The sequence below is a fragment of the Leptosomus discolor genome, chromosome 1 (assembly GCF_034619465.1).
Source record: "Leptosomus discolor isolate bLepDis1 chromosome 1, bLepDis1.hap2, whole genome shotgun sequence".
In the NCBI taxonomy this organism is placed as follows: domain Eukaryota; kingdom Metazoa; phylum Chordata; class Aves; order Leptosomiformes; family Leptosomidae; genus Leptosomus; species Leptosomus discolor.
Window position 1 is genome coordinate 143231396 of NC_141391.1, and position 18621 is coordinate 143250016.

Genomic DNA, 18621 nt, shown 5'->3' on the forward strand with positions numbered 1-18621 from the left:
AAAATAACATTTTATTGACCTGATTTAGCCACATCCTCTGATGAGGTCCACCAAGCCAAGAAAAAGAACCTTTCCGTATCTTACTAGAATTGTATTGTTATATGAACAGAAATAAGCACATACTATCTCAACTGTATTAAAAAGTTACGTATTAATTTAATCATAAATATTTACAAGTGACACTTTTTCTTGTAAGACTGTTTTAAACCAGAAAAAAAAAAAATCACAAATAGTAAAGGAAGAATCTAGTAAATGAATCGAGAGCCACAATATTGGTCAATGACTGCAAAAGATTCAAAGTTACATGTTTGGTTTTATTTTTTAGGGAAATCCAAGAAGAATCCAAAAATAGTGGATTAACTCTAGACTTATATAAATCCTGTGAAAGAATTCATATACTTCTTCAGTAACAACATCTGCACCATTTTCAAACTAATCCAGTTAAAAAAAGTATGTTGCAGAAAGTCTGTATAATTTTAAGTTATTTATTTACTCATTTATCTGTGCTAGCTCCAGTATTTGTTTTATTTAGAATTTATTTCTAGAATAAAATAGAAAAGAGAAAATACATTTTACAACGGCAAAAAATGGAATTCTCAAATTTCATTTATATGAACAGAATTCTATCGATTCTTAGAAAGTACCTGTTTATTTTTTTCCACTTTGCTCCATGATATAGCCCAAAATTCATTTTCTGTGAAGAGACAGAAAAGTTTATTCTAATAAAGCTAGAGAACAGATAATTTTGGCCCCATGTCTGTAAAAAAAAAAAAAAAGATATGGGAATGCAGGAAATCATGTGCAGGGAAAATGCAAAAAACCCCTATAGATTTAAAAAAAAAAAAAAAAAAATCAATCCAACAAGCCATTCTAGAAAACCTGGACAAGATGTCATCAAAACCCGCATCATTTGCAAACCGATTCATATCTGTAAGATATGAAGCTGCTCTTTTAACGCACAGGAAGTCAGAGCATGACGAAATAAGGCGTTCATGCCGGAAGGCTGGCTGTCCCACAGCAGGAGGGCGACATCTAGCGGTAACACATCCACTTGGGCACACACTGCAGCCTTGGTGAAAGGCTCTGGTCCGGGCTGCCCACCGCATGGTGGTGTCTGTGTTTAAATCTCTGTATTAAAAATATGCACAAGTCTCTTCAAATGCTTTCCTTTCATTACCCGAATTAAAAACAAAACCAAAGAACCCCAGAAAAAGTATGCTTTTATGATATATAATCGATGCAAAAATTTGTCTAATCCTTTAATACCAGAGATAAAAAGATCTACTTAATATATTAATGCTATGTTGTTCTAATACAACCTATTGGAGTGCCATGTTCTTGAGTAGTTTGCTGTAACTGTGATATAATTCTTGCAAAAGCTGTCCCCCAAAAGAAGATCATCCTATATAGCATTCACTTACAGACAGCACTACATTACACAAATATTTTAAAAAGTCACAGACTCAAGCAATAGAAAATCACCCTAATTTCTCAAAAAACATAGAGACTATAAAAGATACTATGGAGTTTTAAGTTTTTTTCACTAAGTGCTGGCCTCACTCTGGAACTAAGACAATCTATCCAAACTTCTCTAGTGATGAGACCAAAGTGCTTTATTACAGCTATAGCATTGCTTTTCTTAGGTTCTATGCACTGCCCCTCTACTAATACATTATAAATAATACAAAACAGTAATTCAGATTTTGTTGCTCTTTTCTTATACCCTTATCATGTTTGCATACTGGGGAAGTGACTATTTTTCTCAAAACAGTCTCTTCCGATTGTCACGGTGATCTAAAACAAATCCTTGCTCCCAGAACTGTATGCTTTATTTTCACTTTTGACTACAAAAATTGCACTTCTGAAAAGGGCAAGGAATCACAAACTGCACCATTTGAGAATTACAATACCTTACTTTACAACTGTAGTGTGTGCAAATCATCATTTCAATGAAATTTAATAGTTACAAATATGCCTAAACTGTGAAAGTACAGTAGGTTCTAGAGAAAGTAACATGGATAATTGATATTCTACATTTGAAACAAATGCAATAAATAAAAGTTTAAGTATTAAAATGAAGAAAAAATATTCCTGTACATTGTACAGTACCTTTTGGTTAAAGCTTCTTAGCAAAAATATAGTAACTTTTTCTACGCATTCCAGTTACAGATGGTTCCATATTAAAATTTCAAGGTTTTCCCATCATGAAAAAAATATTGCATTTTTCCGTAGTTGCAGCAGAAACTGTCTCTCTCTGAGCAAGGCTTCAGTCTTTAAAAATATATAGACAGTAAGTATGAATTCAAACGAAACTTTAAAAAATTATAATACAGTACTGAGGATGTACGGTTGTTGTGCATTACGGATTTTACATTCCTTCTTATTGTGAAAAAGCAAAATCAGAGAGCCCATGGTATATCACTGAGTTCAGCTGGATCCCCAAGTCCTCCATCAGCCTCCAAGTAATTCATAAGAGCAGTCATAGCAGTGTCATCATTTTCACATATTGCATCAAAGTCCAGCTGAGAATTACCACCTATAAAGTTATTAAAACATTAGTGTAAGCAGTACAAAGCATGAAGAATATGGTAACTTTCAAAACATACTCGGTTTCAAAGAGCACCTTCCTTTGAAGTTGAGGCAAACAATTACATGTAAACGTTAAAAACCCCAAAATGATCAAGTAATAGAAATAATGCCTGCCTGCAGACAGTTAAAGGGATACACATAACTTAAGACTTAAGTCTTGACAACCCACTGGACTACCTCCAACCGCTAGCTAATAAAACTTGTATCCATGCAGTGAAGTTCATGCCACTGAAGTAAAAAACTGCTTTCTACTTTACGTTTAGCGGGAAACTCAATCATGTACCTAGATTCTCACCTGATGTACTATGTCAGGCAAACTCCTGAAACCTGAGGAGTTACTGTGTGTTAGCTCTAGAAAGGCAAAGGTACAGCCTTGATTTAACAACAGTAAGGTAAAATGCTTTACCTCAACTATCAATGAAAAAGGTTTTCTTGCCTATCTTGGATAAATGTTATTGGTTTTTTTTTTGTGGTGTTTTGTGTTCCCCCCACCCTTATTTGAGGATTAGCTTTTTTTTTCCCCTTCGGGTTTTTTTTATATAAAGGGCTCAGAACTAAACTGGAAGAAAGCTACAGGTTATAAATAAATAAATAAATCTCTAGTAACTGAAATAAGAGGGAGACGGAAAACTTCTTAAGAGCTGAAATACAGGATAAGCATAAACATTGCTTTTATAGCACTTTGCCTTTTATCTTAAAAACAACACAATGGCATTCTCCTCTTACGTGGCCAGGGAATCCTGTATCCAGACAAACTGCTCCCTTAGAGCATGTTCGAACAAGGGGAAAGAAAAAAAAAATTCTTTCAGAAACATTTTCAGTAGCCCTTTGTATTGACTATCCATAGCTTGCAGTTAAGAATGAGATAAAGCGCTACAAGGACAATAGTTTACAAATTACAACCAGTTCCCTCGTATTGCACTGAAATACTTCTCCTTAGCTATCTCTCTTTTCTGGAGAGAGAACTTGTAAGTACCTAATTAAAACCATGGCATGCAAGAAAGCAATGGTAAACTTCTGTTACAGGGTGTTATTTTTGTCATGAGATTTAATCACTGACCAAATTTTGCTGTTTGCCTTCCAGTGATAACACATCTGTTTCAGGAGTCCTCTCATCTTCAGACAGAGAGATAAATCTCTTTACAATTTATGCATGGTTGTAAAGTGATGCTCTCAAAACCCACACCATTTATCAGAAATGTCTTCCCCTGCAACCCCCGAAATAGCCACAAGAAGGAAATCTTACTGAGGAGAGGTTCGTTATTGGTAAATTGAATAGCACCCTGGTTTTGTTCTGAAGTCTCTAGTACTTCTGTTTCCGAAGGACATAACTGAACCAACTCTTTATTTGGCACCTGAAAGAACAGAAATAATAAAAGGGACAGAATTAAATCCTAAATTTAGTTATAACTATTAAATTAAGAAACATTACAAATTGCTGTCAAAGTATTAAGAACTCAAAAAAGTAAATGAAAAATAGGCATCAAGAGCCAGATCTACTGCATTTAAAAATAATTTTTTTAAAAGTTCACATAGCACTGGACTTGGCTCAAATAAAAGGTGTTACCTACACATCTGTCAAAGGCACTTCAATGTGATGGCATCTGCTTTATTGAGGGTCTAATTCAATATTCAACAAATAAAGCCAGCACAACGAATTGTTCTGGTATATATTTTCCATGCCTAGCACCACAAACTACAAATTCCCAGTGACATCATGTTTGTCAATGTCGACACATTCTAGTTAAAAGACCCTCATACCTCCCATGTTCTATATGCATTAAACTATAAGAATTATAAACTTGTATATTTTTCCACTATTTTGCATCTTGTTACTATCATGATGGAAATCTAAGTAGTTTTAAATTCCTTTTCGCATTTCAGAAAAATGAGGCTAGCAATACGAGAGACTGAAGTCACCCTAACCCAAACATGCCAGAAAAAAACCCAACCCCAACCTTTTTTTTTTTTTTTCCTCCATCTGTTTCATGTAACACATGAATGCAATTCAGCAGGATAGATTTCTTGGGCTGGCTGACTTGTATATATTCTACTAGGATATTAATAAAGTTGAAATACTTTACAAAAGCATTTTAGGAACAAATGGGATATCAAAGCACAGAATAAAGAAAAACCTTGAACGAATACAAGGAACTTAGCCTTATGATGCGATGCTGCACAATTTAGAGAGTTCAGTATATGTAAGTCAATGAACTCTTAGTGAGACAGACCTGTGGTGAGGTAGAGCAGAATGGATCATAAAAAAGGGAGGAAGCCAAAACAATCCCTAGTCCAGAATAGCATTGTTAGGAAATGAAAATTGCAATAGGAAGATAAGCTGTCTTTAATTGGAAAGAAATTTACATTCAACGAAGGGATGATGGACAAGTAAATGTTTGTTTATACAGTGCACAATATACAACATACAATATACTTAGGTAAAAAATATGTTAATTATTCCATAACTATAATCAATAACTATGATAGTTATAGTTTGTGGTGTTACCAGCACTACTAGATTAGCAAAACAGCACATTCTATCAATTTTTAGAAGACTACTGAAGTATCTTCAAAGTAAAAATTTTGAACATTTCAAAACTGAGAACATACAGCATAGATTTTTAAAAGGGTCTTTAAAGAACATTAAGATTAAAAGTACCAGTGAGAGAAAACAAGAACTGATATTTTATATAGGCTGTCAAACTGAACAGGTGGAAACACTTTTACTCTCTGATGGTTATTTAGCAGAAATTTTAATGCAATTCCAAATCCAGAAGAGTCCTCATCCCATGAACCATGCTCATATTTAGCATATTTGTAGAGCTTCAGCAGAGATCCTGATAACTGAGTGAGACTGCAGTCCTCTCAGCCTCAGGAATAGCCTCTTAAGGCTTGAACTGATGCCCCCATAAATGAGGTTGGACCTTCTGCTGCCATCCCATCTCTCAAAAGACTTTCATAGCTGCCAGGCAGTTGGCAACACCTTACACATTCTCTCACAAAAACACAAGGCAGGGTAATTTGGTTCAAACATAGGCTTTGAATGATCTGACATTAACCTTTAACTTTTAGATTTTTACAGGCAGTCACATACTCACATTGCTGCAGTTTACAGTTAAAGCTGGAGAAGGCGACTTTCTCAGGAGATGTGATGGACTTAACTCCCCAGATGGTGAAGAACGCAACCTAAAATTGTATATGTTTAGTTGATTTACCAAGCCACATCGATCATAAACTGAAAAATAGCCTATGTGTTGCAGAACCCACCAGACCTCCCCAGTGACGAAGCATGAGCCAGCTAATCTGAGACAATGTTGTCTTAAATTCTCCTGAAGATTCTAAATTCTCCTGCTGTGAGTTTTGATAACACAAAAAGCAGAAGAGGTCAATAAAGGCCACGGGTCATAATTACTTGAGCATACTTTTATTTTTCTGTTGAATCACCAGCACTGACAGACCAAAGAGTAACAGGTTTCAGAATTATGCAAACTGGGACAAACAGGTACATTTCAAATACATACAGAATATAGACAGCACAGGGAAGTTCTGCTAAATGGTGGAGAGAAAACAATACGCCCTTCTAACACTCCCTCTAATATTATTTTGTTATACCTATCTTTCCACATTTTCATAAAATTCCAACTAAAAGCAAAGACCACTTGTTTGTGACCAGAATTCTTTGAGATACTGTTCACTCTCCCTCACCAAACATGCCAGATATGAAACTAACAGTGAAAATGTCATACCGGGGCCCTTTGGACAGCTTACTCCCATCTCTCCCTGCTCTTCCTGACTCCCAAAGGACAAGGCTATAGAAGAATTGGGGCACTCTAGATGCTTCTGTTTCTGTCACTTCCTCAGATCCAAAATGTGACAAGGGATTGGAAGAAAGACAGCAAATGGGTGAATAAACAGCCTATCTTCAGTAAGCTGAGTTATCTGTGGGGGTATTTGTTAGGTCCCTACATTCTAATATCCAATATGCCATTTGATAAGCAGTTCTGCCATCTCTAAAAGCCAGGACAGAAACTCCAGATTGAATAGATTTACAGCATTGCTGTAAACGAAATGATCGTTCATCTGATGCTAATTCAATTCAAATATGCTTGTAAATAAAGCTGTAGCCATAGTTCTGAAATTTAAAAAAAAAAACAAACCCAAACTTGGTGATGCCTCCCGCACAGTTTGAGAACCATCTGTGTTTTACTGATATTACAAAAATGCAGAGAGAGGTTCAGGTAGTAAATGCACTCATCCTATTGGATTATGTTTGTAGTCACAAACGTATTTGATGAAAACCAGCAGGTGTTAGCCTCTGTTCATCACTTTTGTCTAATTTTGATTGCCTCAGTGTGTGCAAGATAGTAACTTGATTCTACACAAAAGAAAAATGAAGAAATAGCATGAAGTTCTACTCTTCGACTGGAAAAAATAAAAAATAAAAGAGCACAGCATTGTTCTCAGCAATGATTCTGGAAAAAGTGAACTACATCTATGTATAAGCAACTACACCCAGACATCTCCAGAAACGTTCAGTTCTTACTGATGACACCTTCAATGGCCAACTGTATTTGCAAACGCCTAGTTTGTTTTTCCCCCCCAAGATACAGGACGGTAGGACGAATGTGATGCCAGACATCCCTTCCTAACTTCCACAGCTGGCTTCTTTTCAGAACTTGCCTTCCTTTGGACACAGAGTTTACTTTATTCTGCATGACTTTGCTCTTAACCTTTTCTTTCACCTGCATAGCAACTTCTTGGGCTATGAGTTTCAGCATAAGTTTATTTCTTAATTTCCAGTGTTCATGGACAACTAAGATCACTGAAACAAACACACCTGCACAAGACTAAAACGGCTCCGATCACTGTGGCTGATGACGTTGGCGAGCAGAACAGTTTTCCTTTCAAAATCTTGTGACATTCAGTCTTTTAGTTGAGTTCCCAAAGAAAGCAACATAATAGTTTCATTTACTAACCAGGGTTCAAGATATGAACACAAGCAGAGAAAAAACTGAATTCAATCAATGACTTGAAGAACAGGACTACCTGATGCAGCTTCTTGATGCAGTGCTCATCATTGCCAGCGCTTTCACAAATATTTGTCCTGGAAAGCAGTTCTTTCAATGCAGAACTTGCGGGTTTTTAACTTCTCCTAGCAGCCTCGTTTTTTAAATTAGAAGCAAGTCTGAACTATCACTGTGGTCTTCCTGAAAACACGTTTTTGTAAATCAAACAAACTGGGTAAACGTCGTGCTACCTTAAACTGCTGCTCCATAAAAGAGTAAAGCCATGCTTTACTTACATGATGAAATCAAGACTTTTACGAAATGAACCTCTGACCGATAGGGAGGTACGCATCATGAGCTTCAAGCTTAGGACAGGCAGGCAGACAGAAAGAAAATTATGCCATAGTTAATACTACAGAAGCTGAACTTCTTGATAAATAAGCCAAATTTCTGTAAGGTCTGTAATGTACTAGAAAAATCCATTCGTCTTCGAGATCAGGAAGGATATGAAATAATAAATATTCCCGTGAAATATCCCTAAAGTGGCCTCAGTCATACCTGTCTCAACTGTACAGCTGAATTCCATTTAAACAGACTGAGAAAAAAAATAAAAATCCCACTCTTACAAAAAGTTTCCCCCAAACGGGGGAGATTTACCCAGTACCATAATCTCTTCAAAATTCCACGATTGTCTGTTGTAATGGATTCTTCTGCTTCCTAAGATTAAAACAGATACACTTTGCTCTCTTGTGACCTGCTGAACTGTCACAGAAGAGGAGTAATGGGTTGGTTTGATCTTCGTACAAAGCTCACAAAATTTCCCTCTGTTGCTTACGAAGATACTGTTCCTGAAACTGTTGCCTCTGTAGCAATATGAAAGGAAAGAGCATTGCTTGTGGTTCTTAAAAACACAAATACGAAACTTTCAACGGGTAGCCTCAAAGAAAACTTTCCCAGGAATGCATTCATTCTTTCATCATCCAGCAAATTTATTATTCATCTACTACATAAACTGGCTTCCTTAAGCTGATGACATGTATGCTCATATGGATGAGCATTTTCAGCAAAGCTCAGGTGATCTCGATCAAGAACATCACATTGAGCTGACTGAAGCCTCTAGAACAAAAGTCAGATTAAGCTCTTGTGTCATGCCTGGATATTAACTGCCAGAGATGAGAACTTTTGCCAACCTACTTCTGTCTTCAGAAAGATATAATAAAGTGACTCTTCATAGGTGGCACTGATGAGAGAACATTAACAATGGTGTTACTAAAATGTAAGATCCCATCTTCACTGTTGAGGATACGAATCCTTTTTTGTTGTCAGTGCTTTTCCTCCTCCTTGCTGGATAACCCCAGCAATCTGCCAACATGCTGTGGGATGGATTTTAACTTTTTTTTTTTTTTAAGTGGCAATCTTTCCATCCCATCACAACTAAAGTGATCATTCTTTTCTTCCTTTCACTGAAAAGAGTGATTCCCTGTGCAATTTGCCTATTTAGTAAAGGGATGTGACTTCATCATTGGAAAGTGATTCCAAAATACTGGAAACAGAGTAAGAAATATCTACACTACCACACTCTTAGGCTCTGACCATGGTTTTTACTGTTTCAGAAAATTAAATACTGTCTTCTGATGAAGAGTCAGCTGAGAAAATAACCACATTGCAAAGAGATAATGTGTAATCCTGGACTTCAGCATGGACTTCTGAAGGGGAAATCACACTTAACCAACCTGACAGCCTTCTACAAGGAGGTGACTAGCCTGGTGGATGAGGAGACAGCATTGGATGTTGCTTACTTCGACTTTAGTAGAGCTTTTCACACGGTTTCCCATAACATTCCCACAGACAAGCTGATGAGTCAGACTACTACTGAAACAACAAAAGCTGCCTATGCTATGGCATATCGATGTACGTATAGATCGGAGGACAAGAGGCTGGATTGCAGTTTTGGTTGATGGTAAGCTCAGTGCGAGTCAACAATGCGCCCTGATGGCCAAGAGGGACAACGGCACCCTGGGGTGCATTAACCACAGTATAGCTAATCAGTTGAAAGAAGTGACTGTCCCACTAGACTCAGCCTCACCTCAAGTATTGTGTGGAGTTTTGGGCTCCACAGTATGAGAAGGATATAAAAATACTAGAAAGTGTCCAAAGGAGAGCAACCAAGATGGTGAAAGGACTTGAGGGCATGGCTTACGAGGAACAGCTGAGGATACTGGGTTTGTTCAGCTTAGAGATGAGGAGAATGAGAGGTGACCTCATTGCTGTTTACAGCTTCCTTATGAAGGAGAGCAGAGAGGGAAGTGCTGATGTCTTCCCTCTGGCGTCCAGTGATAGGACGTGGGGAACAGCTTAAAGCTGTGTCAGGGGAAGATATTAGGAAAAAGATCTTCACTGAGAGGATGGTCAAACACTGGAACAAGGTCCCCACGGAAGGGGTCATGACCCCAAGTCAGTGTTCAAGAAGTGTTTGGACAATACTCTTATATATAGGTTTAACTTTTAGGTTGTCCCATATAGAGCCAGGAGTTGCACTTGATGATCCTCATGGATCCTCAGAATATTCTATAAGAAACTATTACTTGTACCTTTACCATTGTTGCCAAAACTGGTGTACTTCCTGGAAGATTTAATATTACTACTCTTTCAGGTCTAGTTGCAGAAGTGCCAATGGAAAGAACTACATGGGACCTTGGAACACACTGCTCTGCAGACATAAAAAATTTATTTGCATTCCTTTACCTGGAACTGGAAGTATAAGATCCAAAGTCTGAGGGATAGCTTTGTTATCCGAAGCTAACACTCAGATAACTTGTTCTGTGCTGATGAGATGATAGTATCATTATCCTGAACTTCACCTTAACAAAAGTGGTTGGACTTTCTAATGAGGCCTTAATTCCTGAAAGAGTTGTGACTAAAAACAGACACCTTCGGTTCCTGTGCATCCCAAAGCCCTGGAATTAGGAGGCTCAGAGACTTTCTAACAAATGTTCTTAGACACAAATGCTGATACAGTGCAAACTGACATAGAGTAATAACCTCTCCCCCTATAAGCAAGTCAAGCACCACTGTGGGCCACACAACACAAAAAATGCATAAGGATATCCTCACATTAAAATTATGTTCCTTCCTCTCAAATTCCTTGGCTATGTTGTGTACCTGCTGAAACTAGTTAGTTTTAAAAAGGTCTATCTTTAATTAACAATTTGAATCTTGTATGGATTCCCATTTGGAATGACACAGTGAGGGTGTTTTTTAATCTTTGTCTGGGCACTGGGAGGGAATTGTGCTATCACTTTAGTCTACATTCAGGATAATCAGGAAATGGACAGTATAGGCTATGAAAGTGCTCCATTGGGGAAATGTTTCAAAGTAAGTTTTCCTAGTAGAGAGACACTAGCAGAAAAATACAAACACTACTCACAGACAACTGACTTGCCATTCCCAAGTGGTTTATCTACCTATTTCAACATCATGTGAAGAAGCTGCATCACAGTAACACTCTTGAAGTCACAGTTAAAAAATACTTTCATTAACAAAGGAAATTGCATGCCCAGAACAAAACTATTTATCAACACCGGTGATGTGTTCTGCCATGCATGAGACTAACATTAGGTTATAACTGGCATCTCATAATGCCACTGCTCAACCTAAAAATATTTTATACATATAACATAGTAAAAATGAAACTTGAACAACCCCCACATAATCACATATACCTCTTCTCTACTTAAAAGCCTAATGTATGATTTTAAGCGTTCATTACCTTTGCAACTCTAATATTTCATTTGCAATTTCAGTTCCTATACTTCCAGCACCAAGAACTGTTCCAGAGGACATTCCAGGTACACTTACTAAAGACTGTTTCACAGCATCTACAGTTAAAAAACCAAAATAAAACCTTAAGTTTGTGGCAGTTTCATTACACAGCAAGGAACAATCACCTCAAGGATTCATTTTAAAGCAGTTTTTGTTCTATAACTCATATTTTCAGAAATTAAATTCCTTAAAACACTAACTCATGGGGGAGGGAGTTGTAAGTCTCATTGAAATATAAAGACAAGTGACTAATAGATTTGTGAAAACTGCTGATCTCCAGTAGTGAAATTAGCTTTAATCATTACGACTTCCAGCCTCTCTCATAGACAATGCAAAACACGTGAGAAAAAAAAACACTGAATTTTTCACAAACTGAAAGCAGTTATTAAAAAGAACAATTTCAAAAGCAAAGATAAAAAAAACTTATAGCAAGATGATAAAACTGCATGTAGAAATCAGAAGCTATGCATAGCAGAAAAATATTAACAAAATATATATCAGTATCACACGATATTCTATAGGTACGCTCAGACAGCACAATTGCATTTCTTCAGAAAACCAGGCAAAACATGAAAAGTCTGTGATAGAAGCATAATATCCTATCAACCAAAATTCTAGCTATAGCAGAAGCTGCTAGACGGAAAATATACGCTATAAGCCCTTCTGATCACAGTTACGTGAATTATATGAATTAGGATGCTGTAAGTAACTAGAAATTGTCACCAGAATTAGCTTAAAAAACCAAATTAATCCTTCCTTGCACAACAACCTAGAATAAAAAAATTCCTGGATTCAATAAATCTGAAATTGTAATGATTGATCAGGAGATGCAGCTATGATAACTGTAAGAAGCGACACTTGCCTTCTGCAGGCTGAGAACCATAGAGGACCTGTTCTTCAGCTGACTCGTTATGACCTCTGAGATTTAAAACAAACAAACAAACAAATCAGCAAGTTTTTCAAAGGCAAAACCCAGAATATTTATGTTTGATTTTAATAATACTTTACATAGAGGAAAAACTACCATCCTCAAACTAGGAGAAAATGAGATATTCCTCACATTTCAATGTTCAATCTTTTGTACTGTTTCTAAAGCACTGGGTGAAATAATGATTTCCACTTACTCTCCAAATAAAGAAGAAAGGCCAACATAGTTCTCTCTTTTCCATGACAAGAGATCAAGGCTGCCATTTTTATTACTAGGAGGAAGACTAGAGAACCAGAAACTGCTACAAGGACAGGTCGGTGGCTACCTTCTGCAGCAGCCCCTGCCTACCTTCCTTCCTCTAGACAGCTGCAGATGCCCAGATCTCCAGGGCAGGCAAAAGTGGCCTTTGGCTGTTGGGCAGCATATACGGTCTTAACTGCTCTTCTCTGCCTTCTTGAGGAAAAAGGACATGGGCAAAATAGGTGGGTCATGTTGACTTAAGAAATGAACCAGCTATAGAATGGGTAAAAGGCCCCTTTGACAACTTGATTCAATGGAAATAAAATCCCCTCCCGTCCCTCTCTCAAAAACTCAGTCATTGGCAAAGATCCTCAGTATCATTGGAACAATCCAAATTATAGCTGCATTGCAAGCGGCAGAGAAAGAAAAAGAAGAATTAAAAATAAAAAAGAATAATTAAACACACATTTACTGTCTCACAGGCTCCTCCCTTGCAATCAATTTGGTGAGTATATTTTTGTCCTGCCTTGCGTTTCTACAATCTATCAATTATGCTTCTCCACATTCTGACAGATGGTAGGTAGGGTAGCACTTAAAATTAGGTCAATGAACACATGCAGTCTTGTAAAGCTCAGAAGGAAAAGCAGAACTAACTTCACATTTCCATTTATTCATGTCTACTTTTCCTAAAAGATCCTTCCTTTTTTCTTTTAACAGGAATCTCTTTCACTTCATTTTTTCTACTGGGAAATACAGTTTTCAGAGTCAAATCCGCGACTTAAGTCTGAAAGAAACGTAACTGGGAAACGCAAAAAAATGTTCTTCCAGGTTACTCAACCACTTTCTGTGCAGTGTTGATATTTTCTAGTCTTGTTCTGATGCTTAAACAGGTTGCTTTCTCTTAATGCTAACTGTAAATAAGAAAAAAACCAACATGGGATTCATTTGAACTACTTACAATACCACAGTGTTGTTTGATACAATGTACTCCAGTTCTTTGGTCCATGGGTTCATGAAACTAAACCACTGACTCTTTAAAGTAATAAAAGTCCCATCTTTTGCTCTAAATTTGTAGGAATTCGTAAATACTTTTTCTTTATTCTGCAACACTAGATAAGAAAGGAAAGTTGCAATCACCATATTTGTACTTAGAAAGATAAAGTTAAAAAAAGAAATATCTGTTTTAGAGCATCATAAAATCAAAATGTTTTTGCTGGCCAGAAATACAAATTAAATGCCAGAACAACTGACAGGACAGGACCCCTACTAAAATCAAACTAGTTTCAGTAAAATTATTAATCTTAAATTAAAGCCCAAGTTTCTGCAAACCACTGGTAGGGAGACTCCTGACACGGTGAACTTTCATAATCGATGCCTTAATCATACAAACAGGCACATTTGCTCTTCAGGATGCCTTCCTCATTCTTACAAAGAATAGAAGCAGGGGGCTGAAAGAAGCATTAACATTATTCCCTTGCAATTCAAGCACTGCACCAAGACCCAAGGCAACAGAAGTTTCCCCCTGCTTTTATTACAAGCTGTATGCGGGCAGGTCTCAATGAGGACGTAGAAAAGCATAATGCTAAGATTGCTTAGTTTTATTAATTCTTGGCTTCTGATTTTTTTGATTTGTAGTGTTTCCACACAGCAGTTATATATAGTTGTAAGCAGTCTGGGTGGACCAATTGTTTTGTACCTTCTTTATGTTTTTCCGCTAGATGATTGTGATCATCTTGATGGCAGTACTCGTAACAAGAAGTTCCTAGAAGCTCTTGTGGCAGATACCCTAAAATTGCTGTTGCACTGTTAGAAATAAAAACATGAACTACAGCGGATTCAAACAATTGCAAATCTTGTTTTCTTCAGTATCAGATAAAGCAGAAAATTAATATCTAAAGAAACAGATGCTTGCGTTCATGTTTGGGAAAAAGATACAGCACTAGTATAGCTGCAAATTACCCATTTGCAACGAATGGCAATTCAAATACAAAATAACAGTGATTAAACATGCAAACCACACGTACACACAAAATACTTATGATCATTACGTCTTCCCATTAGCCAATCAGGGTACTGGTCACATGTAAGGAGCCATTAAAAAAGTTTAATAGTTGTATTTTGCTCTGCCACTTTGAGGAATAGGTTTCAACTGACACTTTTAGATGAAAGACAAGATGACTGAAAACAATAAAAAGTTTCCAGTGACAATAATGACAATCGAAATGCAAAGTGGTAACTCAGACTCCACAACAAAGAAGTCTGTTTTAGAAAGTTCAGAAAATACGAACTTAGCTTTCACTTGTAATGAAACAATTTGGTATCTCAGCTAGATATAATGTATTTGTTCCAAACAGTAAGATTTTAAGAAGCAATTATTTTTGGCTATGAGTTCATTACTTAAGTCATATGCATAGCTAAGAAGCTCTAACTTGAGATTTTTCTTCATGAATAAATAAGTAGATGAATGTATTTTATGGCACACTTTAATCTCGCTAGCTCACCTTTTCCTATAGGACAATACACTTACTTTCTACATTACGGTTTATGTTTGACATTAAAACAAAGCCCAAGTACTCAAATTCAGAATGAACTGCTTCCTGTGTACAGCACCTAGAAATTCTATCCTGCTTGAGAAATTACAGTTCTGACAGAAAGTACTAGAAAATGTAACTAGTGATGTCATTTTGTCTTTATTAAAGAACAAAATGCTTACCGCTGATCTACATAAACAAATTTTCCATCCATGGCAAATCGTGTAACGAATTCTGTTGCTTTGACTTTTATCTCTCCACTCTTTTGTGGAACAATGTAAGGGTGTAACCTCCCAATTGCAACAAGACAGTTATAGTTACTACTGTCCTTTTCTACATCATTTTCCTCTTCTACTCCCACCTCATTAGGAGGCCAGTTCTTCATATACCCAGTACAGTGAATGGTACAGTATTTTCTGTGATCTAATAAAAAGAAATGAAATAAGAAGCAGTTATGGTTCAGAGTAAACTGAATTACTTTTTTTTTATTATTATTCTGTTCACCGTGAGACCAGCAACTATATTTTATGCTTACCTACAACAATTGTACAAGACTATAGACTATTTTACAGAGTATTTTTTAATTATTTTTTAATTAATTTTGTACTACTAAATTTTGGCTTACCTGGAAAGAGCGCTTCTAACGCTATGTAAGACTTAGGAAGACAAGTTACAGGTGTTGGCAGTTCAAAGTCTCACAGAAAAAAAGTAAATCAACAGTCTGGTAACCCACAGATCAATTTCTCTTTATCTGGTTTCATATGTATTGTAAATTAAAATAAACTGGAGAGGCAATCTGTAGCTTCCAAATCAATTTACCTTTTGTGAACACGATGATCCTAACATACTTACTGCAGTTGCTAAAAGAATCAATTCAGAGAACAACTCAAAACAACACAGCATATTTTCTATTTATCTTAGGCTTCTGAATTTCTCCATTTTCTAGGAACGCAAATAGTTTAGAAGTCTTAAATTACAGCATACACTGTCATTCATTCCTATGGCTGGTAGACTTTGCTGCCTATATAACTTGCAAACACCCTCATACGCATCAAGGCATAGAGATGACATTATGTGTCCTACAGTAACCATCTTTCAAAAAATTGCCAAAGTATTCTTGCTATCTGTATTCTGAACAAATTAGGCTTTACATAGATTTGATTTCTTATCAGCTACAGAAAACATACATCAACTCTGTAATAGGAAAAATTGAGTTATCCTACTGTGACTTTGTCACAGTTTCTCAGATTGTCAAGGTACCTTCCCTCAATACCGCTTTCCCGAGAAACATTTATACAAGTTAAATTCTTATCTCACCAAGTTAGTTGGCACATCAAGGGAGACCGAATTCTATTTACTTACAATTACAGACCTATTTTAAAATTTACTATTGTATGGTATATCTCAACAATAACAGGTTACACTGAAAAACAAAAGGAGGATTTTTTCAGGGTCAAACAGCTTCAGCACATCTTTGCAAAAATCAATACTAAGGTATTAAACAAAAGTTGGAAATTACATTTTAAAAAGATCCAGTCACTGAAAACTTTACAAGAGCATACTGCTGTACAGGCATGCCAAAATATGAACTAAATTCAAATTATTGGAAAAATGAATTATACTGATAAATTAACTTTACTATTAAAAGCAAAATAAAAAAGGAAACGTCATACTTTTAAGTACACACAACACAAAAAGTAAACTAGAAAAAGAAGTTGGTTTGCTTGCTTTTTTTCCTTCAAACCAGTAGATTTTTTTCAGGCCTTATTCACACAGTTATCTTCAAGACACATGTTAGTTTCATTCTTCTGATCTGCTCCATTGCCTTCGAGACTTCTAAAATTTGGCTACAACAGACTATGCGCTCCTACCAACCACTGTAACTCAGGTTTCTCCCTCCCTCCCTCTTTTCCAGGACTGAACAGGCAGGAGAAAGACTACAATTAAACTGTTTTTCAAAAGGTGTCTTCAGTATATATTTACACTTCTCTACAGCTACTTTGTGAAGTCAGCGATAACTACAAGGGTCACACTACTGACTCGGAACTTAAATACACCAAGTTTCAAGACAGAAAGCCCCCACTCCATCTACACTGTTTGAATACCTTTCTTCTTTGGGTTGGGCAAGCACTCCTTTTCTTCTTTGACTGTGGTCCTACTACACTTTATCCGACAGAAGAAGGAACGTCGAGCACCAGAATTCAGTCGAGCTGGTCCAGCTTGAAAATCTGTGTGTACTTGCAAGCCAGCTTACAAAAATTTAGTAAAGTAGTTTAAAAAAACTAAAATCCAACAACAAAAATTCAGAATACAAGGCCTTTTCTTCATTTTAGCTTCCAGCACATTCTCCTTACTGCTTAGCTGCCTGAATTTTGTCCTTACAATTAAAAATGAAAGAAGTCTAATAACTTAAATAGGGCAAAGAAAACGGTACTGTCACACGTATTGCAAAATTAAAAATAACAACTGAACTATTTTTAAGCCTTCTTGATATTTTGAATGGTATTTTAATAAATACGCTTTATAAACATTCACCTTCTATTTGGTACAAGGAAGAACGCCAAAGGTGCTTACAACAGCCAGCTATAAAATAGTCACTAGCTGTACAGTACTTTAAACTTTCCATATTAGAAATAACTGTAAACAAAATAAGATTTTGTTAAATTAGGATTGACACTTAGCATTTTCAGAGAAGACAGTGATTCTTGATATTGAATTTGATATTTTATCCCACGTTCGACTACATCAGGTCTTTTGTATTGACAAGGCCTATCAAATACAAGAAAAAAAGTAGCATGCTTGGTAGGAAGAACATCAGACCACATCTTGGTAAATGTTTAACAATGCAAATTTCAGTAATTCTTATTATCTAAAATACATTCTTTTCTGGGCTAGCTTTTAAAATGTAAGCGTACTCTAAGCAGCAGCAGATAAGCATTCAAATATGTTTGGTTCATAGAGATTGTACCTCGAGTTTGTACATCTATGCACATATGTACACACGAGTATTTCCCAAGTAATAACCAGATTTATTAGCATCTCTTAAAAAAAAAATCTAAGCACATTCAAATACGACTTACTTTTCCCATCTACGAGTTTCTCCCTAGGAGAGACATCGGAAGAAGAAAGTTGCTCCTTAACTTTTGCAACATCTTTTGGATGCAAGTAATCAAATAAACTTTGTCCAATTAAAGTGGCCTATTTAAAAAAAAAAAAACCACACACCAACACATAAAAGAAATAAGAACCACATCATTTTAGAACAGGATCCCACACATACTACATATCTCAGACAAAACAACTTTCTATACCAATGAAAAAAAGTACAATACCACGGTTACTCTAAACATCAATACTTTGATCCACATTTAATTTGCCATTTTTAATATTACTGTTATAAAAACAGGGTAGTAAAAACATAATTTATTTCCCCTTTGAAAAATAGTAGATTTAGTTGGATATTAAAAGACAGTTCTGTAAAACCAAATGCTTCAGCCATGTACAT

The 18621-nt window shown here is 36.2% G+C and overlaps 1 protein-coding gene across 1 annotated transcript in view; it reads right to left on the reverse strand.

The window, feature by feature from the left end:
- Positions 1 to 632: 632 nt before the first annotated feature.
- Positions 633 to 18621, reverse strand: part of BMAL2 (basic helix-loop-helix ARNT like 2) — a 38943-nt gene continuing 20954 nt past the window's right edge. The window contains exons 8-18 of the mRNA XM_086466444.1: positions 18197 to 18314; positions 17222 to 17365; positions 15299 to 15539; positions 14282 to 14388; positions 13544 to 13694; positions 12280 to 12335; positions 11365 to 11473; positions 5688 to 5775; positions 3836 to 3944; positions 2110 to 2536; positions 633 to 1128 (exon numbers count right to left, since the gene is read on the reverse strand). Coding sequence (XP_086322570.1) covers positions 2400 to 2536; positions 3836 to 3944; positions 5688 to 5775; positions 11365 to 11473; positions 12280 to 12335; positions 13544 to 13694; positions 14282 to 14388; positions 15299 to 15539; positions 17222 to 17365; positions 18197 to 18314 — 1260 coding nt within the window. The 3' untranslated portion in view covers positions 633 to 1128; positions 2110 to 2399. The remainder of the gene's footprint in view (positions 1129 to 2109; positions 2537 to 3835; positions 3945 to 5687; positions 5776 to 11364; positions 11474 to 12279; positions 12336 to 13543; positions 13695 to 14281; positions 14389 to 15298; positions 15540 to 17221; positions 17366 to 18196; positions 18315 to 18621) is intronic.